We start from the raw sequence: 19,472 nt of genomic DNA, 5'->3' as shown, positions 1-19,472 counted from the left end.
ACTGTCAATTTTGTCAATTTGATTTCATTTAATGTAAGCACTTCATAGTGCTTGGCTGGAAATTGAACTTTTCACTTGTTTTAGATTCGCTGCTGTTTTCTAGGCCGCGGGGTTTAATTTTTGAAAATACATTATCAAATTGGTAAGAAATGCATGATTGTTGCCAACTTCCGATATCTTCCGTTGGTGCGGCGTTGCCACTCGGTGGTCTTGGTATTTCTGCAGTGTGGCCAGTCATGTGCCGATAGTTACAGTATTTTGCCCATCGATCTACACTATCGTCCAGTGCCGCCAATCAATTTTCAAAGCTCTTAAGAATATGTGACTGCTGCTTCATTACCATTTGCTGGTCGCCGGCCAGGAATTCGGATGCGTCCTCCTGCATGCATGCCTTGAAGAGAGCTCCATCTCTCTCTCTCTTAAATTAAATGCAAATTTTTAGAGAATTGCGCCAGAAACATTTAGAGGTATGCCACTTCAAAATCCGATTAGGATAAGTTGAGGTATGGAGTATAGAACTTCCGCCTTGGGATATTTTGTCATTTTTTTGAATTTCTATAACATCATACATCAGAAAAATTAAAAAAAAAGTGTTTATAAATAAAAAATTAAATTTGAATGCAGATTTTTAGAGAATTGCACCAGAAACATTTAGAGATATGCCACCTCAAAATCCGATTAGGATAAGTTGAGTTATGGAGTTTAGAAATTATATAATAAATTGAATGCAGATTTTTCGCCCCATTTCACCTCTTTCGAACCCCAACCCCAGATGGCGCTAACGCTCAGCGGACGATCCCATGTAATCGATTTGAGATGGGCTTTCACTAAAATGGACGGTGGCTGCAACAAGCGGTACAATAGATTACGATTAATGCCTGTAAGCAATACAACCTACTTTCAAGCGTATCACTTTCGTCTTGTAAAACTCGCTGACCCAAATCAGTGGTAGTTCTTAACCGGCTCCGCCTCCAAAGTAAATAAACTTAATCTGGCGCATTACCTCAAATTACCAGGTTATGCCCACCCCATCTGAGTATATCACCCCATACCGCCCCACCGAAATTAATTACCGCCCCAGTTGCAGAAACGACTGTGATGGCAATCCCAATACCAGGCGGTTTTTTAATGCAATGCAAATAAAGTAGACAAGAATGGGCGGTCTCTTAACTTTGTCGGCACGCAAGGACACCGGAGTCGGAGTCCCAGTCCTGTCAAAGGTGTTGCCGTGTGTGCTCCGTATCCGACTGACAACAACTTTGCTGCAACTCCGGCGAAAATCCGTGCAAAAACCGCTACGAATCAAGTTTTGCGGCCGAATTGTCCTTGAACCAGATACCCTTTAAGGAAGGGACAAGGTGGCTCCGTTCCGAGCACATGGCACTGACGTAAGGACTCCGGGGTAACCCCAACGTAACCCAATAATCGCTCACCCCGATCTCCCATTGTGGTGGCAGTTAACTTGATTATTTTACAAATAATTGAAAAGTTTCCCTTTTCCTCGCCATTGCGAAAATTGCACAAATTGCGCAGACAAGCAGCAGTGCATCCATCAACCGGTCCTCCGCCTCCCGGCTCTACTGCCCCTGACTTAGGCAACGCTGCTCCCAGTGACGACAACGCCAGCGATGACACCAACACCAAACAACAGCGATGACGACGACACCCACTGGCTCCTCCACTCCACGGAATCGGTGGAAACAAACAGGTATCGTGCCAAAACATCATTCACATGAGGAGGATTATGCGGTGCCGAGGAGCATATGTTTCGTTTGGAGTCCCAAACTGGGGAAAGCACTGGGATGGGTCAAACTCATATTTACATTTTGTTGAATATTGTTAAACTGACTTAAAATGGTGTAGTAAAATCGTTATCTTAGGTGTCATATCTTGATTTTCGTATATCAATCAATATTACACACGTTTTAAGACACTCAGCTTATCTAATCAACACGATTTCACCTTAAGAAATAACTTATACTCCTCTTTAAAAGTTGTTTTAATGACAGCCATGTTTTTATGGCACAAAAATCCATTCTCATTCGACCTAACCCAACGTGAAAAGTGCAAGAGCTATGCTCCCAACCTATAACATAAGTTCCAACCATCCCAAATCTGCATACCGTTTCCCAGATACCCTTTCATGCAGTTGTAGTAAAGAGTTTATAAATAAATTAAGATCGAGAGAAATGGTTTAATGTGAAGATTAATAACAGTAGAGAATTTCTAAAATATATAACGCCCAGAACATACATTTTATTACCCTATAGAGTAAGGGAATCACGACTTAGGGCAATGCCAGGCCCAGGAAGCTACCAAGTTGAGCATGTAGCTATTAATAGAGTCGTTGCCGAAGTGAACTTGTGAACTTATTTCTGGCTCAATGGTTGCCAGGGGCGCCGCGAATTAACAACCCACTCACCCAGTGGCCCAGTCCGAGTGGCAATTGCTGGGACTCAGTCGCCTGGCGAGGCTTCCGCCATGCAGACGCGTCCGAGCAGTGAACCGCATCGCAGCAGGGATCAGGTGACGGATGGGGATCGGGATCAGCCCCAGAAATGTGCCAGTGCCACGTTGGCCAAGAAGCCAGTAACACCGCCGGCGGCACCTCCACCCACGCCATCCAACCGAGTGGTGGCCCCACTGACGGTGCCAGTGATCCAGCTGACACCAGCCCAAAGTGACAGTCCTGCGAAGCTGGGTCGGCCAGCTACGCCGAGAGACTCCGCCATCAGCATTTCCGACCCCAGCAACAAGGAGAACCAGCCAGCAAGGACTCCACCACCGAGCAAGTCCTGTCCCCTGGGCGCACCCACCAACTATGTGGCCAGACGCACCTGGATCACCACCGAGCGGATGAACGAGCTGCGGCGGAAGGCCCAGGAGGCGGCCAAGCAGAACAAGATCTTCACCATCCGTGGCTGCTTCAACTCCGTGAGGAATGCCCTGCTGACGAGGGGCTGGGTGGAGAAGCTGGACGTGCACCGGAAGGTGATGCCGGCGGGTCAGATGACCTACGAGGACCTAACCCAGCGGCTGCCCAAGAGGAAGGCTGGCGAGACCCGGCGGCAGTATGTGCAGAAGTGCGAGCGTAACATCATGTCCCGCTTCCTGGAGCACATGCCCGTCGACTTCCTGTGGACGAACCGGAAGGAGAAGTGCGACTACATCGACCAGGCCAAGAACCCCGGCATGACCATCAACAAGTTCCACCGAGCGCCGTTCACCTCGAAGGAGGGTCTGTGCAGCCAGTTGCGCGACTTCCACTGGTTCTTCGAGGAGGGCACCGCCGAGATGTACTTCCCCAGATGCTACAACGTCTGGAGTCCCGAGGAGCTGGGCGAGTTCATCGAGAACTTCAAGCTGACCGCCTGTGTGGCGTTCCTGCGGGCCATGCTCTGCAAGTACCACAAGCAGGGCTCCGATGCGATCTTCTCCTGCAGCGGCAAGATTCCCTACTCCGCGATAGACTTCGCCTACAAGCGGCTGGTGGAGTTCCTCGACAGCTGCCAGCACAACGACATCGACTTCGAGGATCCGCCCAAGATATGGGAGCACGACTGGGACGCCTTCCTGTTCCAGCACCAGCAGCTGGTGAACGAGGACGGGCGCATCCAGCACGACGGTAGCCAGCGGCTGGAGCCGATGGTCAAGAGCTGCCTCTCGCTGGTGGACAAGATGAAGGTGCACTGGCCGCAGTATAGCCTGGACGGATACCAGAATCTCTGGATCGTCAAGCCGGCCAACAAGTGCCGGGGCAGGGGCATCATCCTCATGGACAACCTCAAGAAAATCCTGGGCGTGGTTAATCCATCGATTGCATCCAAGAGCCGTTATGTGGTGCAAAAGTACATAGGTGAGCTAAGTCTGGTAACTAAGTTTAAATTGCAAACGAAACGACCAAATCGATAGCCTTTATATTAAAAAAAAAGCCATGTTTTTAAGCAAACCATTAAGTACAACCTCCTTTGACTAGAGACTATCCACACTCCCAAATCGATACCGACTAGAGCATCTTAAGTGCTGGCCTAAAACATTAAAACATAAACAAACACACGGAAACTAGGTCGTCCATCAGGACGGTGCCAAAGTTGATGTTCGAACTGCTTTGTTTCCAGTTCTATGTAGGCCCCGAACACGACGAGCTCGAGTCGTAAGTTGTGGCGCCCCACGCACGCACATGGCCCAAACATCATAGGCCTCTGGCTTTCAGGCCTGCAGGCCTACATAAATGCATGAATATTTGGCCTAAAAACACATTGCTTACCAGCTGTCGTGCTCGTTTTGCCAGCATTGGGAGTTTTCTTTACGGTTCTGTCTGCCCGAGAAGTGCAACAGGTTTGCCGCAAGCATATTGATTTATACTGCCATTGTCATTGGTCGGATAGTCACTAATAAAATATACTTTTATTAGATGGAGTAGTTTCCCTATCGTTCCTGCAATCGTTAGGAAAATATATTTACACACATTTTTGTTAATATCATCAAACTGATTTAATAATGCGCGGATTTTTTAAGAAAGTGTTATTTATGTCTACGGAATAGAAAATCAATTTTGTACTCTAACTTGAACTTGCAGAACGCCCATTGATACTCTTTCAAACCAAGTTCGACATTCGGCAGTGGTTTCTGATAACTAACACCCAGGTGAGAGGGTTGCAACCCACTCCAAGTAGCACATCATAATACTCCTTACTCAATCCACAGCCCCTGGTGGTGTGGTTCTACCGGGAGAGCTACCTGCGATTCAGTTCGCAGGAGTACAGTCTGAGCAACCACCACGAGTCCGTGCACCTGACCAACTACGCCATCCAGAAGAAGTACACCAACGGAAAGCGGGACAAGCGACTACCCAGCGAGAACATGTGGGATTGCTATTCCTTCCAGGCGTACCTGCGTCAAATTGGCAAGTACAACATGTGGCTGGAGCGGATCTTTCCCGGAATGCGCAAGGCCATCGTTGGCTGCATGCTGGCCTCCCAGGAGAACATGGACCGCCGGCCCAACACCTTCGAGCTCTTCGGCGCCGACTTCATGATCTGCGAGAACTTCTATCCCTGGCTGATTGAGATCAATTCCAGTCCGGATTTGGGAGCCACCACCAGCGTGACGGCGCGCATGTGTCCCCAGTGCTTGGAGGATGTGGTCAAGGGTGAGACAATGACGTGAAACGAAACCCAGTTGATTTAAGAGCCCTTTACAGTTGTTATTGATCGCCGCACGGATCCCAAAGCGGACATGGGTAACTTCGAGCTGGCCTACCGCCAGGTGGTGCCGCCCACACCAGCCTACATGGGTCTCAACCTGTTCGTAAAGGGCAAGCAGGTGCTGCAGAAGGCGAACCATGGCGGCGGCCACGGCCACTACTACTACCAGCAGCAGCGAAAGGAGCGCTCGCTGGCCACCAGTAGCGTTTACCGCCAGCGCTCGGCCGTCATCCATCCAGCGACCAGTATTTCGCGCATCCACCGTGCCATGCCCACCTTCAATGCCACCGAGTACATGGAGAAGTACATGGTGGAGCCGCTGAGCAGCAGTCGCAGCAGTTTGTGCAGCCAGCAGCCACAAAAGTCACCATCGGTGGCGCCTGCCCTAACGGCGCCGCCGTCTGGAGCGTCCGGCTCGTATATCCTCAAGCAGGCGGGCCGCTCCATCACCCAGCTGCTAAGTGCCTCCCACAAAAGGAATACGGCGGGATCTCTGTCTGGTGAGCAGGTCCCGAGCACCGCTTTGCCACCTAAACGTCAGCGTAGCTGTGGACCTCGTCTGAGTTCCACGAATCCTGTGGAGAGCACGGAGAAGAAGTTCAAGATCCTGATCAAGAACTACTCGTCCAACGGAAATGAGAACATGCAGGATGCACGACCGGAAGTGCTTACCTCGTCCACGGCCCCGGCGATGAGCGAGCGGAAATGGCGCAGTTTGCGCAACATTGCGGCCACTGCAGGCGGCTGCTCCAACTTTGTGACCCGCTCAAAAGGAGCACCTCTGGTTCCTCCGCCCAGTTTGCCCACGCGCCGCCTTACCCGCACCAAATCCGAGATCGACAGCACGGGCATGCACGCCATTGGCAGAACCTTTGGCCGGAAGTCGAATGGTCCGCGGCTGCCCATAAGCGTATCCGTGCAGGCCCTGCATCGAGGAGAGCCCATCGTGGCGGCTCTGAAGCAGGCCACCAGTGAACTGCAGCTCTCCCAGGCACAGATGATGAGCCCCCGAACCGCTCTGGCCAACAAGCTGAACGGCTCCACGCTGATGGTTCCCGCTCCAGCACTTCCGGTCGGCTAAAGCACCTCCGATACTGTCGTGGTTCGTCCATAAAACTTAGTTACCACTCCAGTACCTCAAAGGTACATGTGCCCTGCCTAGGCAATAAAACAAGTGGAGATCCATTACCCAACCTGGGTGTGGTTTTCATTTAGCCTGTGAATAAGCTGCCGTTTAGACAACGTTGATACTTTTTAGGATGACAAATGGAGATTATTTTGTGAATACATAATTAAAATGTACTCTAAAAAAGTTCGAATCTTATTAATAGCCGTAGAAATCACATTAAATTAATTAATTCTTTTGACTTGTGCGAATACTTCGGTGTACGTAAATGAATAAAACGTTATATTAAATGAAAAAAATATTATGGATATTATAATATTATTATAAATAGTTTACATAGTTCGTAAAGAATACACCATAATCCAGCATTATACAGAATTGTTTTTAAGACGAATTTATTGAAAAAATCGTTAAAAAATCTGCGAGTGTTATTGTATTCTATTAATGTTATGTCAATTCAATAAATTTAAATCGATTTGGGATTTGATGGTCTAGACTGTAAGTACTATGGAGCTCGACTGGTGGCAAGGACCCTGATGCTGGGATCTTTGGGTTAGCACTTGAAGTACTTCCAGCGGATTCTGAAACGTTCCAGTTTTTAGCAATACGTTTTTACGTGCAATCCAACTTACTCTTACTGTTTTCTTCGGACGCAAACCAATCCAGCTAGGCTTTATTTCCTTACACATATTTATAACTAATACAGCTCTGTACATTCTGTGTGTATTTATTGCATCAACTGATTTTGGTTCTTAAAAAAAAAAGATTATTATTATTTCATTAATAGGTTTAGCGGTACGTACTGTCCAAGAATGGTTTTCCATTCCGCACAACAGGAAGTTCAATTGTTATATTCGAATCCTTGAGGACAGTTTACTTTGGAGCAGTATATTGTAGAGCTAGATTCTCCCGAGCTGTGGGACCTAATATCACCTTGGGCGCCAAGTTCTGCGATGATGGCTGGACCGAGGCCGCACCCGAGCTTCCAACTGACGCAGCAAGTTTCTATGAGTATTTAAAGTATTATTTACATTCGTTAAATGGAACTTTTAAATAGGTTTCACCATACCTTCTTCTTGGTGATCTTAGGAGTGGGAACCTTTGCATTTTTAGCTGTGGCCTCCATGGCCCTTTCGACCTTCTTGGTGGTCGAGGTCTTCACATTGTTCAGAATCTTGCGCAGAAGCCGTGTCCTGGGGCTGTTCCGCATCCTGGGCATATTTTCGAACAGGGTCATCTGCTTGCCATTCAGTTCAAGCGGCTTGGCATCTGCTCCCTTGTTGATGTTGTAGTTCACCTCGAATGCGAGCTCGAAGAGTCCGGTGGCAGTGGTGGGGTTCTTTGGCAGATCCACCACCACGCGGATGCAGTCCTTCAGCACCATCGGGCATATCCTGGCCGTGATCTCCGTGGATGGCGACAGATCCGGCGTCGAGTTGATCTCGATTAGAATTGGATTGTAGTGCTCATCGAGCATGAAGTCGCAACCATACAGCTCGAAGGCGTTCTGCAACAACTCCGTCTCGTCCAGACTGGCCATCACCACGGCCACCAGGTTCTGCTTGAATCCGTTGTAGGTCTTCGACCACGACCCGTCCGGAGCACCCATCAGGCGTAGGTAGCTCTTGAACTGGTCCAGCGACCACATGTTGTTCTTGGGCAGCCGTGAGTCCCGGTTGCTCTTGTTCTTGTACCGCTTCTGCACCGAGTTGTTGGTGAGGTGGATCGACTCCCGCAGGTCGTCCATGGTGAACTCCTGCGAGCTGAAGCGCAGGTAGCAGTCGCGGTACGTCCAGATGCTCACCTTGGTGTCCGTGATGGTCAGCAGCATGTACTGCCGGATGTCGAACTTGGTGCGGTAGATCAGCAGAGGTCGCTCTGTGAGGAAAAGTTGGGGAAACTCAGAGAATCAATTGCCTCCACTAGGATTTATCAAGATCTAAACGTTTCCGATTCAGCGTACGTCGAATAATATGCTTTTATAGTTGCTCAAGAAACCTATAACATACTAGATACTCTTCTACTCACCTATGTACTTCTGGACGATGTATTTCTTGTTCTGATTGTTTGAGGTCCACTGCAGGATGTCGTCCAGGGAGCTGCGGATTACAATGCCTATGCCGCGCGACTGGTATCCGGGCTTGAGAATCCACAGGTTGCGGCTGCCGTCCCACCTGTAGTCCGGACGAAGGGACTCGATCTGGTCAAGATACAGCCCCGCCAGCCGGGCGTACTCCGTCATCACCTTCTCGTTGACCCTGAACTTGGCGTTGGACTTGAGCACATCGGTGGACTGCATCATGAAGGTCTGATTCTCAACGATCTCTGCCGGGGTCGGCGGCCTGATGCGAGCATCGTCCAGGGAGTAGTGCTCCGCTTGCCGCACCATCTTCTTAACCTTACCGAGAGCAAAGTCCAGAGTGGTGCTGAATATAGTGCCGTTCTCGCTGATCAGATCCGCCGGTTTGTGCTCCCTCACGTAGAGCAGCAGGGAGCGTGCCTGCGTCTGCTGGTAGTCCTCTATGAAGGCCATGCGCTCCTCGAGGTTGTTCCCACCCAGCCGGTAGAAGCGGGGATAGCTCATCCCGCAGACGCCGTCCTCGCGGTACCAGCGCTCCTGCTCGGCGCAGCCCACCAGACCCACTTTGGTGGAGAAGTCCAGAAACTGGCTGCGGCGCACCCGGTTCCGGAATGGTCTTACCTCGGCGCAAAGGTCGCGCTGCCCCTTGCCCTGCCAGATGAAGAAGGCCGGGAAGTGGTTGATCATCTTGGAGATGACCACTGCCTCGTAGTCATTCCCTCGGCGGGCGTGCTCCAACAGGGAATCCTCGGACATGCTCTGCAGCTTGGCGTGCCGGGAGGGCGGCAGCTTCTCCAGCCAGCCCCTCCGCATCAGAGCCCGTCTAACCGTGTGGTAGTTCCCGTATACGGTGAAGATACGCCGATTACGGTACGCGTCGATCACACGGGTGCGGTAGACATTGCGCATCTGACGCTTTTGGGCTTCCGGCGCTGTGGGCGAGCTGGGCGTGGTCTTGCTCAACGCAGTTGAGTTACGTGCACGGGCTAAAAGATTGCCAATGCTGTCGGGACTGAAGCGACTGCCACCCATGGATGTGGATGCGGAGCCACCAGCACCCAGTGCTCCGAAATTCGAGAAGTGACTCCCAAGGCTGCTGTTATTGAGGCTGGTCAGCGGCTTTTGCACGGAGCACTGCTTGCACAGCTGGAGCAGCTCCGCGTCCAGGTTGTGGATGAGGGACTGGATCTTTGAGACGGGGTTGTAGTAGCGGTTTCGGGTTCCGGCGAATCCTGCCGGCGTGGTGCTCTGCGTGGTCATACTGCTGGCTACTGCTCCTAATCTCCTTCGCTAATGTACTTCCGTGGATAAGTATCTTCCTGCTCTACGTATCTCTAACAGTATCCGTGAACTGGGAGGCCGTGTCCAGCGACCTTGCCCCTTCTCCCGAAAAGGGTGTTTGATTTGTGGGTGGGTGGACTAGTTGCCAATGCAGCCGGTAGCTCCGTGCAATTGACGTGGAATTTTGAAGCAGGAGCCAAACAGTTTCTAACAGTATCGCATGTACTAACGAAAAGTCTTGATTGACTTAAAAAACATTTCTTTGCATAGAGGAAGCTTTTGACGAAACGAATGATAAATTATAATTAACACACTTAAATCAAAGCTTACTGCTGTCACAGAAGCAAATTAGATTGAACTTAAATAAATTAAAGTTTTCAAAAGATATGTGTATGTAGCAAAAGAGTGGAAAATCAAAACCATATCATTGAGTAACAGCGACTTTGGTTGCTTTTTTTGTAATAAATTTTAATTTGTAGTTATATTTTCATCATTTGTTTTTTGTGGTTTGCGGGTTTCCTTTTTTCTTTCAAATATATATGGTACATACAAAAAACTCCTAACCGGAATTTTTACCTAATTTGCTTGTATTGCATTCAATTTTCATGTTCACAATATTGTATAAATATATTTACATAAGTGTATGGTAATCAATTTTATATTTAGGTTATGCATTTAGTTTAGTTACGCTCATTTATAAACTCCTTTTGTAGAATTTTCAACAAAAGTCAACAATTAAACCAATCCTTCTTCAAATCAACTTAGATATTGTGGATTTAGTTAGTCAATTAAGGTTACACATCATAAATATTTGCTTTACTCTCGGATTTACTTAGGTAATGCTACAGTTACATTCATAAATAAGTTTTCAGTTTTAAGAGCTTTTATAAGTTCCTTACACGTTTGTATTTCTTTTTTAATTTGCTAATACAGTTGAAATAATTTTATTAAGTATTCTCTTGTTGTTAGTGTTTTATAATATATATTTTAGTTTTATAAATTAATTTAAGCATATGGTATTCATTTTTACTGATTTTTGTATTTTTTCTATTTCAACTTAAGGACAAGCGTTAGTTGCAATTTTGGTTTTTTGTACAAATAAGTATAAACTTAAACTTAATGTACGTAAAGACTCTAAAACCAACTTTTTAGACGCTGTAAACGTGTTGTTATGTGGCAGTTTGTGTGCTTTAACATATCAAGGAAAAGGAAAAGTAAGTACATGCAAAAAGGAATAGGTAAGTATTAAAGGGGGATTTACACAAAAATTGAAGGACTTGTTTCATGATTCAACTGGCCGCTCTTGAAACTAAACTGAAGTAACCACGTAAACGAGTTGTATGAAGGGTGTGTATATTTGTTTTGAAAAACAATGGATATGCTTTTAGATTTTGTAAATAGATCCTTTAAAGTACATTAAGATTAATTCTTTATTGAAATTCTAATTCCCTTCAGCCAATGAGCAAAGAAATTCTTTTATTAGGGGCTTAAGCAAAGGCTAAGATTTGAGTTTTGGTTTAGGTTTAGTTCGCCTTTAAAGCTTTTTCGATTACTAAATGATCTCGTATATGTAATTATGTAAATAGTTGATTTCAATGGGCGCTTGCGACTTCTACAACTTCCCTTCCCCTTTGTTTACTTCACATTTAATACTTTCTTGTTAGTGTATGCTTCATAATGTTTAATTATTAGATTTATTATAATGTATAAATCGTATATATATGCAGCTGTTACTCTATATATGTATGCCTGATTGTTGTGCATGTTGTTCAGTTTATAAACTCAATTGGTACGCCGTCTCTGCCTTCTACAAAAACCTAAACAGAAACACGATAATGTCATATGTAAAGCGTATGTTAGTTGTTTTAATTTTAAAGAAATTAAAATTGGATTAAATTAATAACTGTACAAATGCCATAAAAATTATATAACAAACAAGTTTGGTTGCGAATTTGGTTCGAAGCACGCTGTCATCTCTTTCCACCTCTGCATCATCTAAAACAAAATACTGTTAGTCTATTGCAAGCCCAATTACACTATATAAAAAAATACAATAATAATTTTACAATCGAAAACTGATTAGCTTCTAAAACTTGTACACGCCTGGCAGCGGCAGCGACTCTGCGCCAATGCAACTACGTATGCCCTATGTAGAGTATGTGCTATGTCTTGTATACATTGTCTTGTTATGGGTTATGTGACTATGCGTGTATTATATATATTAAATATGTGGATTAGACGTGCATCATGCTGGGGAGTCTCTTGCGTTGCGTCTTTCTTGTTAGAGTTTTTGTGGCTTAGTTGCTGCTAGCATTTTTATCCATCTCTTCTAGTTCTGCTTGTCCTTACTGTTGCTGTTTAGGAAACTTTGCCCCTGGTCTTTACGTTCTTATTGTTGTAAGTTGCCTTTGTTGTAAGCTGCCTTTGTTGTCTGTCCTGCCCCTTGGCTGGTGCTCACTCATCCACCGAGGACGTGGGCGGACTGTAGCTGCATCAGGAAGCGCTGCGCTGCTCGTTCTCCGGCCTGCGATCTGTGGCAATCTGCAGCAGATTATTAAACTCCGTGTCGAGTATTTGGCGAGCCTATACGAAAAGATCACAGTTATTCACTTAGTCAAGAAGATTGTGTTTAGTTTGCTCACCTGAGCATTTTGTGTGGGTATTTGAAGGGCCAAGCCCATGGCATTCGCATCGAAGCCCTCGTCCAGGGCCATCAATCCTCCATGAACTCCCGATTCGAGCAAGTTATTGGCATATTCCTTTAAATTGCAGTTGTTAGTTTCATTCCGAGTTTATTTTTTTTTTTTTGAGCTGACACACTCACCTTCAATCCGATGCTGCCCACCCACCGGATGACTCTCTCGTTGCTCCAGACTAGTACGTCGCACAGGCCGTTTTCACTCATCTTGCGCCTGTGCTCCAACTCTGTGCGATCGTAGTTAAGGCGCTTGAGCATCGATATGCCGTACTGCAGGCTGGTGCGATGGAAACTATCCACCATTTTGAGCTGACCGCGCAAGTCCTTTTTGGTGAGGTGGTCCAGCATCCGGGCATCCACCAGACACTCCATGAAGGTTGTGCGATATTGGGGCAGGCCAAGGCCTGGCAACCAGTAGTTGCCGATCCACTCATGGTTCATATCGCCTACGCAAAAATAGTAACAATTATTTAAATTCGTCTAGACGAGATTACCAGATTACGAGAGCTTACCAAACGCCAGAGTGGTGCGAGAGGTTTGTGGCGCCGAGGGAGAGGTCAGTGAAACCATTTCCTGAATGGCCAGGCGAAGCTTGAGCCTGTGCAAGGGATTGCTGATGCCTGTCGAACAAAAAAGTTAGCCAGGGAAAGCAATAAAAAAACACCAGACGCTTACCAATCTCCCGCTGAATTTCTGTGTCGCTCAGCGCACTCATGATGGCCCCGGACTTGACGTTGGCTCGACAGGCGGCCACATACCAGGCTGGCATGCCCACCCACAGTTCCAACCAAGCGACTATGGTGGGGCCATTCCACAGGGCAAACGGAGTGCCTGCCTTCATGGCCTCCCCTAGTAAGTCATTGCGGTAGTCATGCTCCCTGGTAAGTAAATGAAATGGTAATCATACACACTGAATTGTGGGTCATATGTAAAGTGCTCACTTCTTTTGCCTGCCGTAGTCAACGCTGCTTATTTTGGATCCCTGGGAGCTGGCAATGCGGGGCATCATTCCGCCAGTCATGCTCATAGCATCGTAGTTGGAGTCCACCTCGCTCAGACCAATCGACAGGTTGCCAATGGACATCATGCTGGGCGAGCCGTCAGGCAGCGTATCCTTTACGCCCTTGACCTTCTCCTTTTTGCTGAAGAACCTTCCCAGTGAGGACTTAATACCCTTCTTCTTTTGGACAGCAGCGGCTGCCGCTTCCCTGGATACGCCCGAAGTAGGTGTCTGCAGCATGGACATGGAACCCATTGTGTTGTAGTGACGCAGTGACTCCTGGCTGCCGTAACGAGAGCTAAGAGGCGACAGCCCGTAACTGTGGCTGCTCAGGGGCATGTGACCGCCAGTGTGGTTGGGCGCCACCGGAGCATTGGGATTAAGACCAATGGAACGCCGCCTTAGCTCCTCCTGGCTGTGAGCCAAGGCCTGGGCCACACGCTCCAGGCGCATCGAGCGGGCCGTCAGTGGAGAGGCCGCTCCTCCGGAACTCGAATCACCTGTGGTGGACATGCCGCCGTGGAGCTCTTCACGAGAGGCATCGCTGGACAGCACGGGCAAGTTGAGCTGTTAATAAAAGCAAAAGTTTATAGTTTTCATATAGCGTCATTAATGTTCATATAATTTTTGATTACTGTTCTGTATTTTCTCCTAAGCTAAGATATCGTATAACACTCACCGTGTGATACTTCTGCATGAAATCCCGCTGCGGACTGTTGGGCGTGCTCCGCCCACTCATCGGCGGACTCTGCCTGTCCATGGAGCGACCGCGAGCCAGCAGGTTTACGTGCTCCAGACTGCCGACACGTGACTCCAGCTCCTCGGCCCGCGCCTCTGTTGACTGCTTTTCCTCCTGAATCAGCCGAATCTCATTGTTAATGGCATCCAACTGTTCCTGCAGCATCATAGCCAACGTCTGGGCGTCTGTGTGACCCGACGGCGACATCATGTCCGCTGTGGCCGCTGCGTACAGGACATCAGAGTCATCGCAATCCGCAGCGCTGGCCAGCTCGTAGGCCTGCTGCTGGGCATGCGCCGCCTGCTGCAGCTTTTCCCACTCCTGCTCGGCCATGGAGCGAACGAGGGCGTTCTCCTCGGACAGGCGCTGTTTGCTCTGGCGGCGCAGAGAGTGTGTCTCAAAGCTGGCGTGCGAGTTGCTCCGGCTGAAGGCGCCACTGGGGTCCACTACGCTACTGGGCGAAAGGCTCCGAGTGAGCGCCTCCGTTTGCTGGATGTTATAGGCGATCTCCTGCTGCAGCAGCTGGCGCTTGAAGTTCTCAATCTCCAGCCGCGTCTTTGACAGCTCCTTCATAATTTCACTCTTCTCGTGGTGAAGCTCTTCTGCCACCTTACGCGCCTTCTCCAGTTCCTGGGTAAGGGCGTTCTTCTCGTCCAGCGCATGCATGCGCTCCTTCAGGTGCACCTGCAGCCGCTCGTTTGACTCCGAGAGCAGCTTGTCCACCGTGGAGGAGAGCCGTAGGTTGTGCTCCTCGTTCATCTTCAGACGCTGGTTCAGTCTTACCACCTCGTTGGTCTTCTCGTCGAGGTTCGTCTCCAGTCCGCGGATGCGGTCTTCTGCAGAACCGTGTCTTTCTTGAGCCTGCAAATGGTTTCAGCCAGCGAGTTTAATGATCTTGTCCACAAGGTTTAATCAGTGGCGGAGGAAAATGTTAGTTTGGGTTTTAGTAATGAAAGCTAATAGTGAGTAAATTCTCTTGTATACCAACTACTTAAGTACCCATTACATTTAAAATACAATGAGAAATCAAGAAATAGAGTAATTCGATAAAAAGTAAGAATGAATGAATAAATCGTGTATTAATATCTGCTACAAAATATAAACACATTATATGACATATGAGGAAACCTTCGTAATTGGTATACTGAGAGAATTGTTAGGTCTGATTTTGATTTGGTTTCGGGTGCGTTAGAGTAGAAAGTTCTGGTGCAGTACAGAGATAGAAATAGAAGGGTTTAGTACATAGAAAGAGATCTGTTGTTCAAGTTGTTGGTGGTTTATTGTGGCAGAAAGTACGCAAAAGATAAGAACATTACACAAAACAGAGTAGAAGTTGTATGGGATAATAGTTGTTGATACTTGTCATATGGAACCTGTCCGGCGCGCATATTAGTTCGAGTGCATACCTTGTTTCCTACCTTAGTCAATGCCTCCATGCGTGCCTTCAGCTGCTCCTCCATGTCAGGCTGCAGCTTGGCGTGCTGGGCGAGCTTCTGTTCGGAGAGCTCCAGCTTCTCCTCGATGGCCCCGATCTTCTCCTCGTGCAGCTGATTCGGGTTCGGCATTGATCATGTGGCATGGATTGGATGTGGTTCGTGTTTGGGGCGGGTGTGTTCGATTAGTTGTCGGGGGGAATAGTTGCGTATGTAAATGCAATTGATTAGTCACGCTTAAGGGGAGCTTAATGAAAGAGCAGGCTAGGGCACAATTAAAGTAGAGTGGATCGATTTTTTACATAATATCACAGATGATGTACGTTTTTAACGAGATTTTGCAGCTAATTTAATTTCATTATTCTAGCACACTAGCAATAATAGCTGGAACGGAAATATCGTGAAGTCTTTATCTGCTACTCAATTGGAAATACATTTATAGTAAGGTAAATTACATGGATTCTTATCGAAATATAATCAAAAAATCGATCCTCATGAATACAAGTAAAGTAATATGTATGCCTGCCTTGACCATCAGCTTTGTTATAAAATCCTTAGATTTACCCACCTTAAGCTGCGCCTCCTTATGCCGGAGTTCCTGCTCGAGTTTCTCGTTGAGATCATGCAACGATGTTGACTCCCTCTGAGCATTCAGGTATCGCTTTTCCAATGTGGTAATGCGCTCCTCCTGAAAATGAACATATTAATATAAACCCCAAACATGTTATAACTATTATTCACTCACCTGATCCTCTTTCTGGGCCACATTTTCGCGCAGATCTCGCTGCAGCTTGGCACACTGGTCTTGGGCCTTGCAGTGTTCCTTTTGCACTCGCGACATATTCTCCTCTATCTCACTGATCTTGTTGTTCAGATCAGAAACGCGTCGCTGCCATTGCGACAGTTCCGAGGTCTAAAAAAAGGGGTTTTAAAAATTGTTCACCATATGCAGACTACGAACAGCTCCGCGATCTTCACCTGCTTCTCGATGATCGTTTGCAGCTCGTGGGTCTTGGCTGCGTAGTCGTTCAGCTCATTTGCCTCGCCATTAACGCCACCAGATCCGCCCACGCCCGCCATCTAAGGTATTGGAATATAGAAGAGGTATTTAAAACCGGACATGGTTGACTGCATTTCAAATTGGAAACGCACCTTCTCTTTGAGCCCGTTCTCGGCGCCCCCACCTCCGGCGGTGGTTGCGGCACTCCCCGCTCCGCTGCCACTGCCCACGCCAGCTGGCACCACGCCCGCCTTGTACTGGGCCAGTTCCTCCTTGGCGGAGCTCAGTTCCTCCTCCATCATGTTGTTCTTCTCGATGGATAGCCGTAGCCGCTCACGCACCTTCTCGTCCAGCGCCTTGTGGTGCTCGAACAGCGACTTTAGCGCCTTGAGCACTTCCACCTCGCTGGATACGCCGCTCTGGGCGGCAGCCTGTCGCTTCACAACAGTCATTCTAAGGGAACGCTCGTGGCGGGACACCAAGCACTCCAGATGTTCGAGAAGAAGCTGGAATAGTCAAGTAGATCACTAAAAAATCTTCCAAAGTAACCGACGGACGGATTTTCTATTTAGATCTGAAAAATGCATCATAATTAGCACCGCACCGCGAAAAATAAAATTACCTCTGGATAAAGACCGTACAAATTTAAATTAAAACAATTTTCCTGATATTTGATAAAGTGTAAATACACTGTATTTGCAAACGGTGCATATAAATTATAATTTTCAATGGTTTAAATGGCTGTTACTGCAAAACTTTTAACAGGCTTACCAATGTTTGTATAGTCACTGATAAATAAACAAATAGACAAGTCATGTTCAAAATTAATATGGAGACGGACAAAGTAAACTCTGCGAGTGAATACTTAGGTGTTGCGCCTGGTATATACATATGACTAAACTTTCGCAAAGTAAGTACCAACAACTGTTTCTTGTTAGAATAACAATAACATATGTAATACGTACAATACCTAATTAGTAAGCCAATTAATTAATTAGGCAATTAGTCTAGCAAATCTTTTCATAGTCTACCTAAACTAAAAATTGTTCAATTTGGCTCAGTACTGAAAATCCAAAGAACGAAAAGGCATTGCCATAAAAATCCTAAGATTTGTATACCATGTTGCATACAAAGATTGCCGGAGAGCACTTACCCTGGTATTATTCCGCTCCGCCTTGAGCTCCCCGATCTCCTCGTCTCGTTCCAAAAGGGTTTCCCGCGCCTGCGTCAGCTCCTTGGTCAGGGTGGCAAACTCCTTGAAGGACAGGAAAGAATTTTAGGCTAACTGGGGATCAGGATGCACAGACCACTTACTTGTGGCAGATTGGCGTTTATCTGGCGCTGCAGGCTATCCCGCTCCTTCTCGACGTCACGCAGCTTATTCTCCGTCTCGCCGAGCCGCTCCTGCGCCTCCCTTAGGCTGTCCATCAGCTTGTCCCGCTCGTCCAGCATGGAGACCATAAGCTGCTCGAAATTGGCGTCCTCCCCGCTGAACTGCGAGGAGCGCTGCGAGATGCTATCCTCAGATATCGTGGGCATTACGTCGCACATCATGTTCCACATTATTTAGTTGGGGCCGCCAGACTATGCGAGAGAGAGGGGTATAAATAGGTTACCGGAATTCGGCAGTAGTTACATTATGTGTTGAGATTCTACCACTATGCCTTGTACCGAAGAATTCTCGGAATCGATCTTTGTGACCAGTATTAACATGTTTTGGTGTATACTAGTAAAATCAGCCTACAAAACGATCAAGAGATAATTGGGGTGATTGAATCTTAGTCTGTGATTCCGCATATGGGAGATACGGAGGTCTTTATGCTATAGCTTGCTTGCAATTGCCGCGGTGAAAAGTAGGCATAAAATCAGTTTCAGATTCTTTCAATTGTGTTTATAAAGTAGGCTAGGTATACAAAATGCCCATTCTATGAGAATGTGAATATGTGTGCCAGTGGAGTCCGGCTATTTTACTACACACACACACGCACATTAGCTAGCCATTCCAATTGGAATGCCCAGCATAGTGGGAGAAACATGTCTAATGAGACTTATCATAGGCGCCGCATTGATAACAAGTTTTCTACACCAACACACACGCACACAGGCGCAGGCGGGGGCACATGCACGGCATACACACTCACAAGCACACGCACACAGGCACAGCACTTTTTCTCTTTCGCATAACTGGCATATTTTTTGTGCCTAGGTGTGTCGCTGTCGCATTTTGCAACCACAAATGCCCGAAACAGGGTTAAACGAGCAGCAGGTGCGAGCTTATACCGCATTTTCATGCGTTCAAATGACTTTTTCACCTGAAAATTCGGTTTAGGGGGACGGCGTTCGTGTGAAAAAAAAGGCTGCGAGAAAATCGCTGTGTACTCCTCGTTCCGCCGGAAAACGTACCCCGATCGATCGCACGGCGGCTGGGCAGCAGCAGCAACAACAACTCTGGCCGCTTTTTGCCCTTTGCATAGGTCTCTCGGCTGGTTTTAATTAAATAAACCGAATTCCAAATGGGTTTTTATACGATGAGAAACTGGTCAGTGTTACCAGATGGCGAAACGGCAAAAATCTTTCAAGCAGCCCTGGTATTTTACAAAAAAAATCCTAACTTTAATGTATATTTTTATTAGTTCTATTTGGCTTGAGAAACAATGAAGTAAAATGTGTTATTTTGAAATTTTTCTTTAATTTGTTGCATCGCGTTTAATGTTCAAAGCTAAATTATATGGAAGTACTGTTACCAACATCGCGATCAGGAGTTGCCATTTGACCTACCGGCAAGGCATTACAAAATGTGTACAGAAACTAATGCTGCCACCCCGCACAAAAAATTCAATATCAATCAAATATTTAAACATTATTTTGTTGCACACCTAGACTCTCCAAATAAGCTTATTACCTGAAC

At 47.1% G+C, this 19,472-nt stretch overlaps 3 protein-coding genes across 8 annotated transcripts; 1 reads left to right on the top strand and 2 right to left on the bottom strand.

Annotated features, from left to right (window-relative positions):
- Positions 1–2,464: 2,464 nt before the first annotated feature.
- Positions 2,465–6,606, top strand: LOC6541601 (tubulin glycylase 3A). The gene is made up of 4 exons (XM_001970028.2): positions 2,465–3,856; positions 4,580–4,647; positions 4,708–5,152; positions 5,204–6,606. Exons 1-4 carry the CDS (start codon positions 2,482–2,484, stop codon positions 6,286–6,288), a joined length of 2,973 nt encoding a protein of 990 aa, XP_001970064.1. The 5' UTR covers positions 2,465–2,481; the 3' UTR covers positions 6,289–6,606.
- A 145-nt stretch (positions 6,607–6,751) lies between these two features.
- On the bottom strand, positions 6,752–9,968 carry LOC6542871 (tubulin glycylase 3B). Of its 2 annotated transcripts, none has more exons than XM_001970027.3 (5): positions 8,362–9,968; positions 7,403–8,211; positions 7,137–7,338; positions 6,966–7,084; positions 6,752–6,914 (listed from the first exon to the last, which is right to left on the bottom strand). In XM_001970027.3, the coding sequence occupies exons 1-3, from the start codon at positions 9,671–9,673 to the stop codon at positions 7,207–7,209; spliced, it is 2,253 nt and encodes a 750-aa protein (XP_001970063.1). In that variant the 5' UTR covers positions 9,674–9,968; the 3' UTR covers positions 6,752–6,914; positions 6,966–7,084; positions 7,137–7,206. The 2 variants fall into 2 exon arrangements, with proteins under 2 accessions (XP_001970063.1, XP_026834559.1); XM_026978758.1 differs by having other exon boundaries at positions 6,972–7,084.
- Positions 9,969–11,965: 1,997 nt separating this feature from the next.
- Positions 11,966–19,151, bottom strand: LOC6542785 (liprin-alpha-1). 5 transcript variants are annotated; one of them, XM_026978741.1, is made up of 15 exons: positions 18,877–19,151; positions 17,879–18,148; positions 17,718–17,819; positions 16,717–17,070; positions 16,543–16,644; positions 16,310–16,477; positions 16,133–16,252; positions 15,550–15,678; positions 14,072–14,992; positions 13,334–13,959; positions 13,068–13,270; positions 12,905–13,012; positions 12,519–12,838; positions 12,337–12,453; positions 11,966–12,277 (listed from the first exon to the last, which is right to left on the bottom strand). In XM_026978741.1, exons 2-15 carry the CDS (start codon positions 18,125–18,127, stop codon positions 12,188–12,190), a joined length of 3,609 nt encoding a protein of 1,202 aa, XP_026834542.1. In that variant the 5' UTR covers positions 18,128–18,148; positions 18,877–19,151; the 3' UTR covers positions 11,966–12,187. The 5 variants fall into 5 exon arrangements, with proteins under 5 accessions (XP_026834542.1, XP_015014492.1, XP_001970062.1 ...); XM_015159006.2 differs by having other exon boundaries at positions 15,538–15,678; positions 18,968–19,151; XM_001970026.3 differs by having other exon boundaries at positions 18,968–19,151.
- Between the last annotated feature and the right edge of the window lie 321 nt (positions 19,152–19,472).

This window comes from Drosophila erecta, unplaced genomic scaffold (assembly GCF_003286155.1).
Source record: "Drosophila erecta strain 14021-0224.00,06,07 unplaced genomic scaffold, DereRS2 tig00000055-arrow-pilon, whole genome shotgun sequence".
NCBI lineage: Eukaryota > Metazoa > Arthropoda > Insecta > Diptera > Drosophilidae > Drosophila > Drosophila erecta.
Note: the sequence above shows the minus strand (reverse complement) of the source record. Positions and strands in the feature narration are given on the sequence as shown.

Coding starts and splice junctions, on each gene's coding strand:
- LOC6541601 (XM_001970028.2), top strand. CDS start 2,482: ATGCAGACGCGTCCGAGCAGTGAACCGCATCGCAGCAGGGATCAGGTG. Junction 3,857..4,579: donor TGTGGTGCAAAAGTACATAG/GTGAGCTAAGTC, acceptor TTGAACTTGCAG/AACGCCCATTGATACTCTTT. Junction 4,648..4,707: donor TTCTGATAACTAACACCCAG/GTGAGAGGGTTG, acceptor CTCAATCCACAG/CCCCTGGTGGTGTGGTTCTA.
- LOC6542871 (XM_001970027.3), bottom strand. CDS start 9,673: ATGACCACGCAGAGCACCACGCCGGCAGGATTCGCCGGAACCCGAAAC. Junction 8,212..8,361: donor CATCGTCCAGAAGTACATAG/GTGAGTAGAAGA, acceptor TTTTCCTCACAG/AGCGACCTCTGCTGATCTAC. Junction 7,339..7,402: donor CTAAGATCACCAAGAAGAAG/GTATGGTGAAAC, acceptor AAATACTCATAG/AAACTTGCTGCGTCAGTTGG.
- LOC6542785 (XM_015159006.2), bottom strand. CDS start 18,127: ATGTGGAACATGATGTGCGACGTAATGCCCACGATATCTGAGGATAGC. Junction 13,960..14,071: donor TCATGCAGAAGTATCACACG/GTGAGTGTTATA, acceptor TTTTATTAACAG/CTCAACTTGCCCGTGCTGTC. Junction 12,839..12,904: donor TCGCACCACTCTGGCGTTTG/GTAAGCTCTCGT, acceptor ATTTTTGCGTAG/GCGATATGAACCATGAGTGG.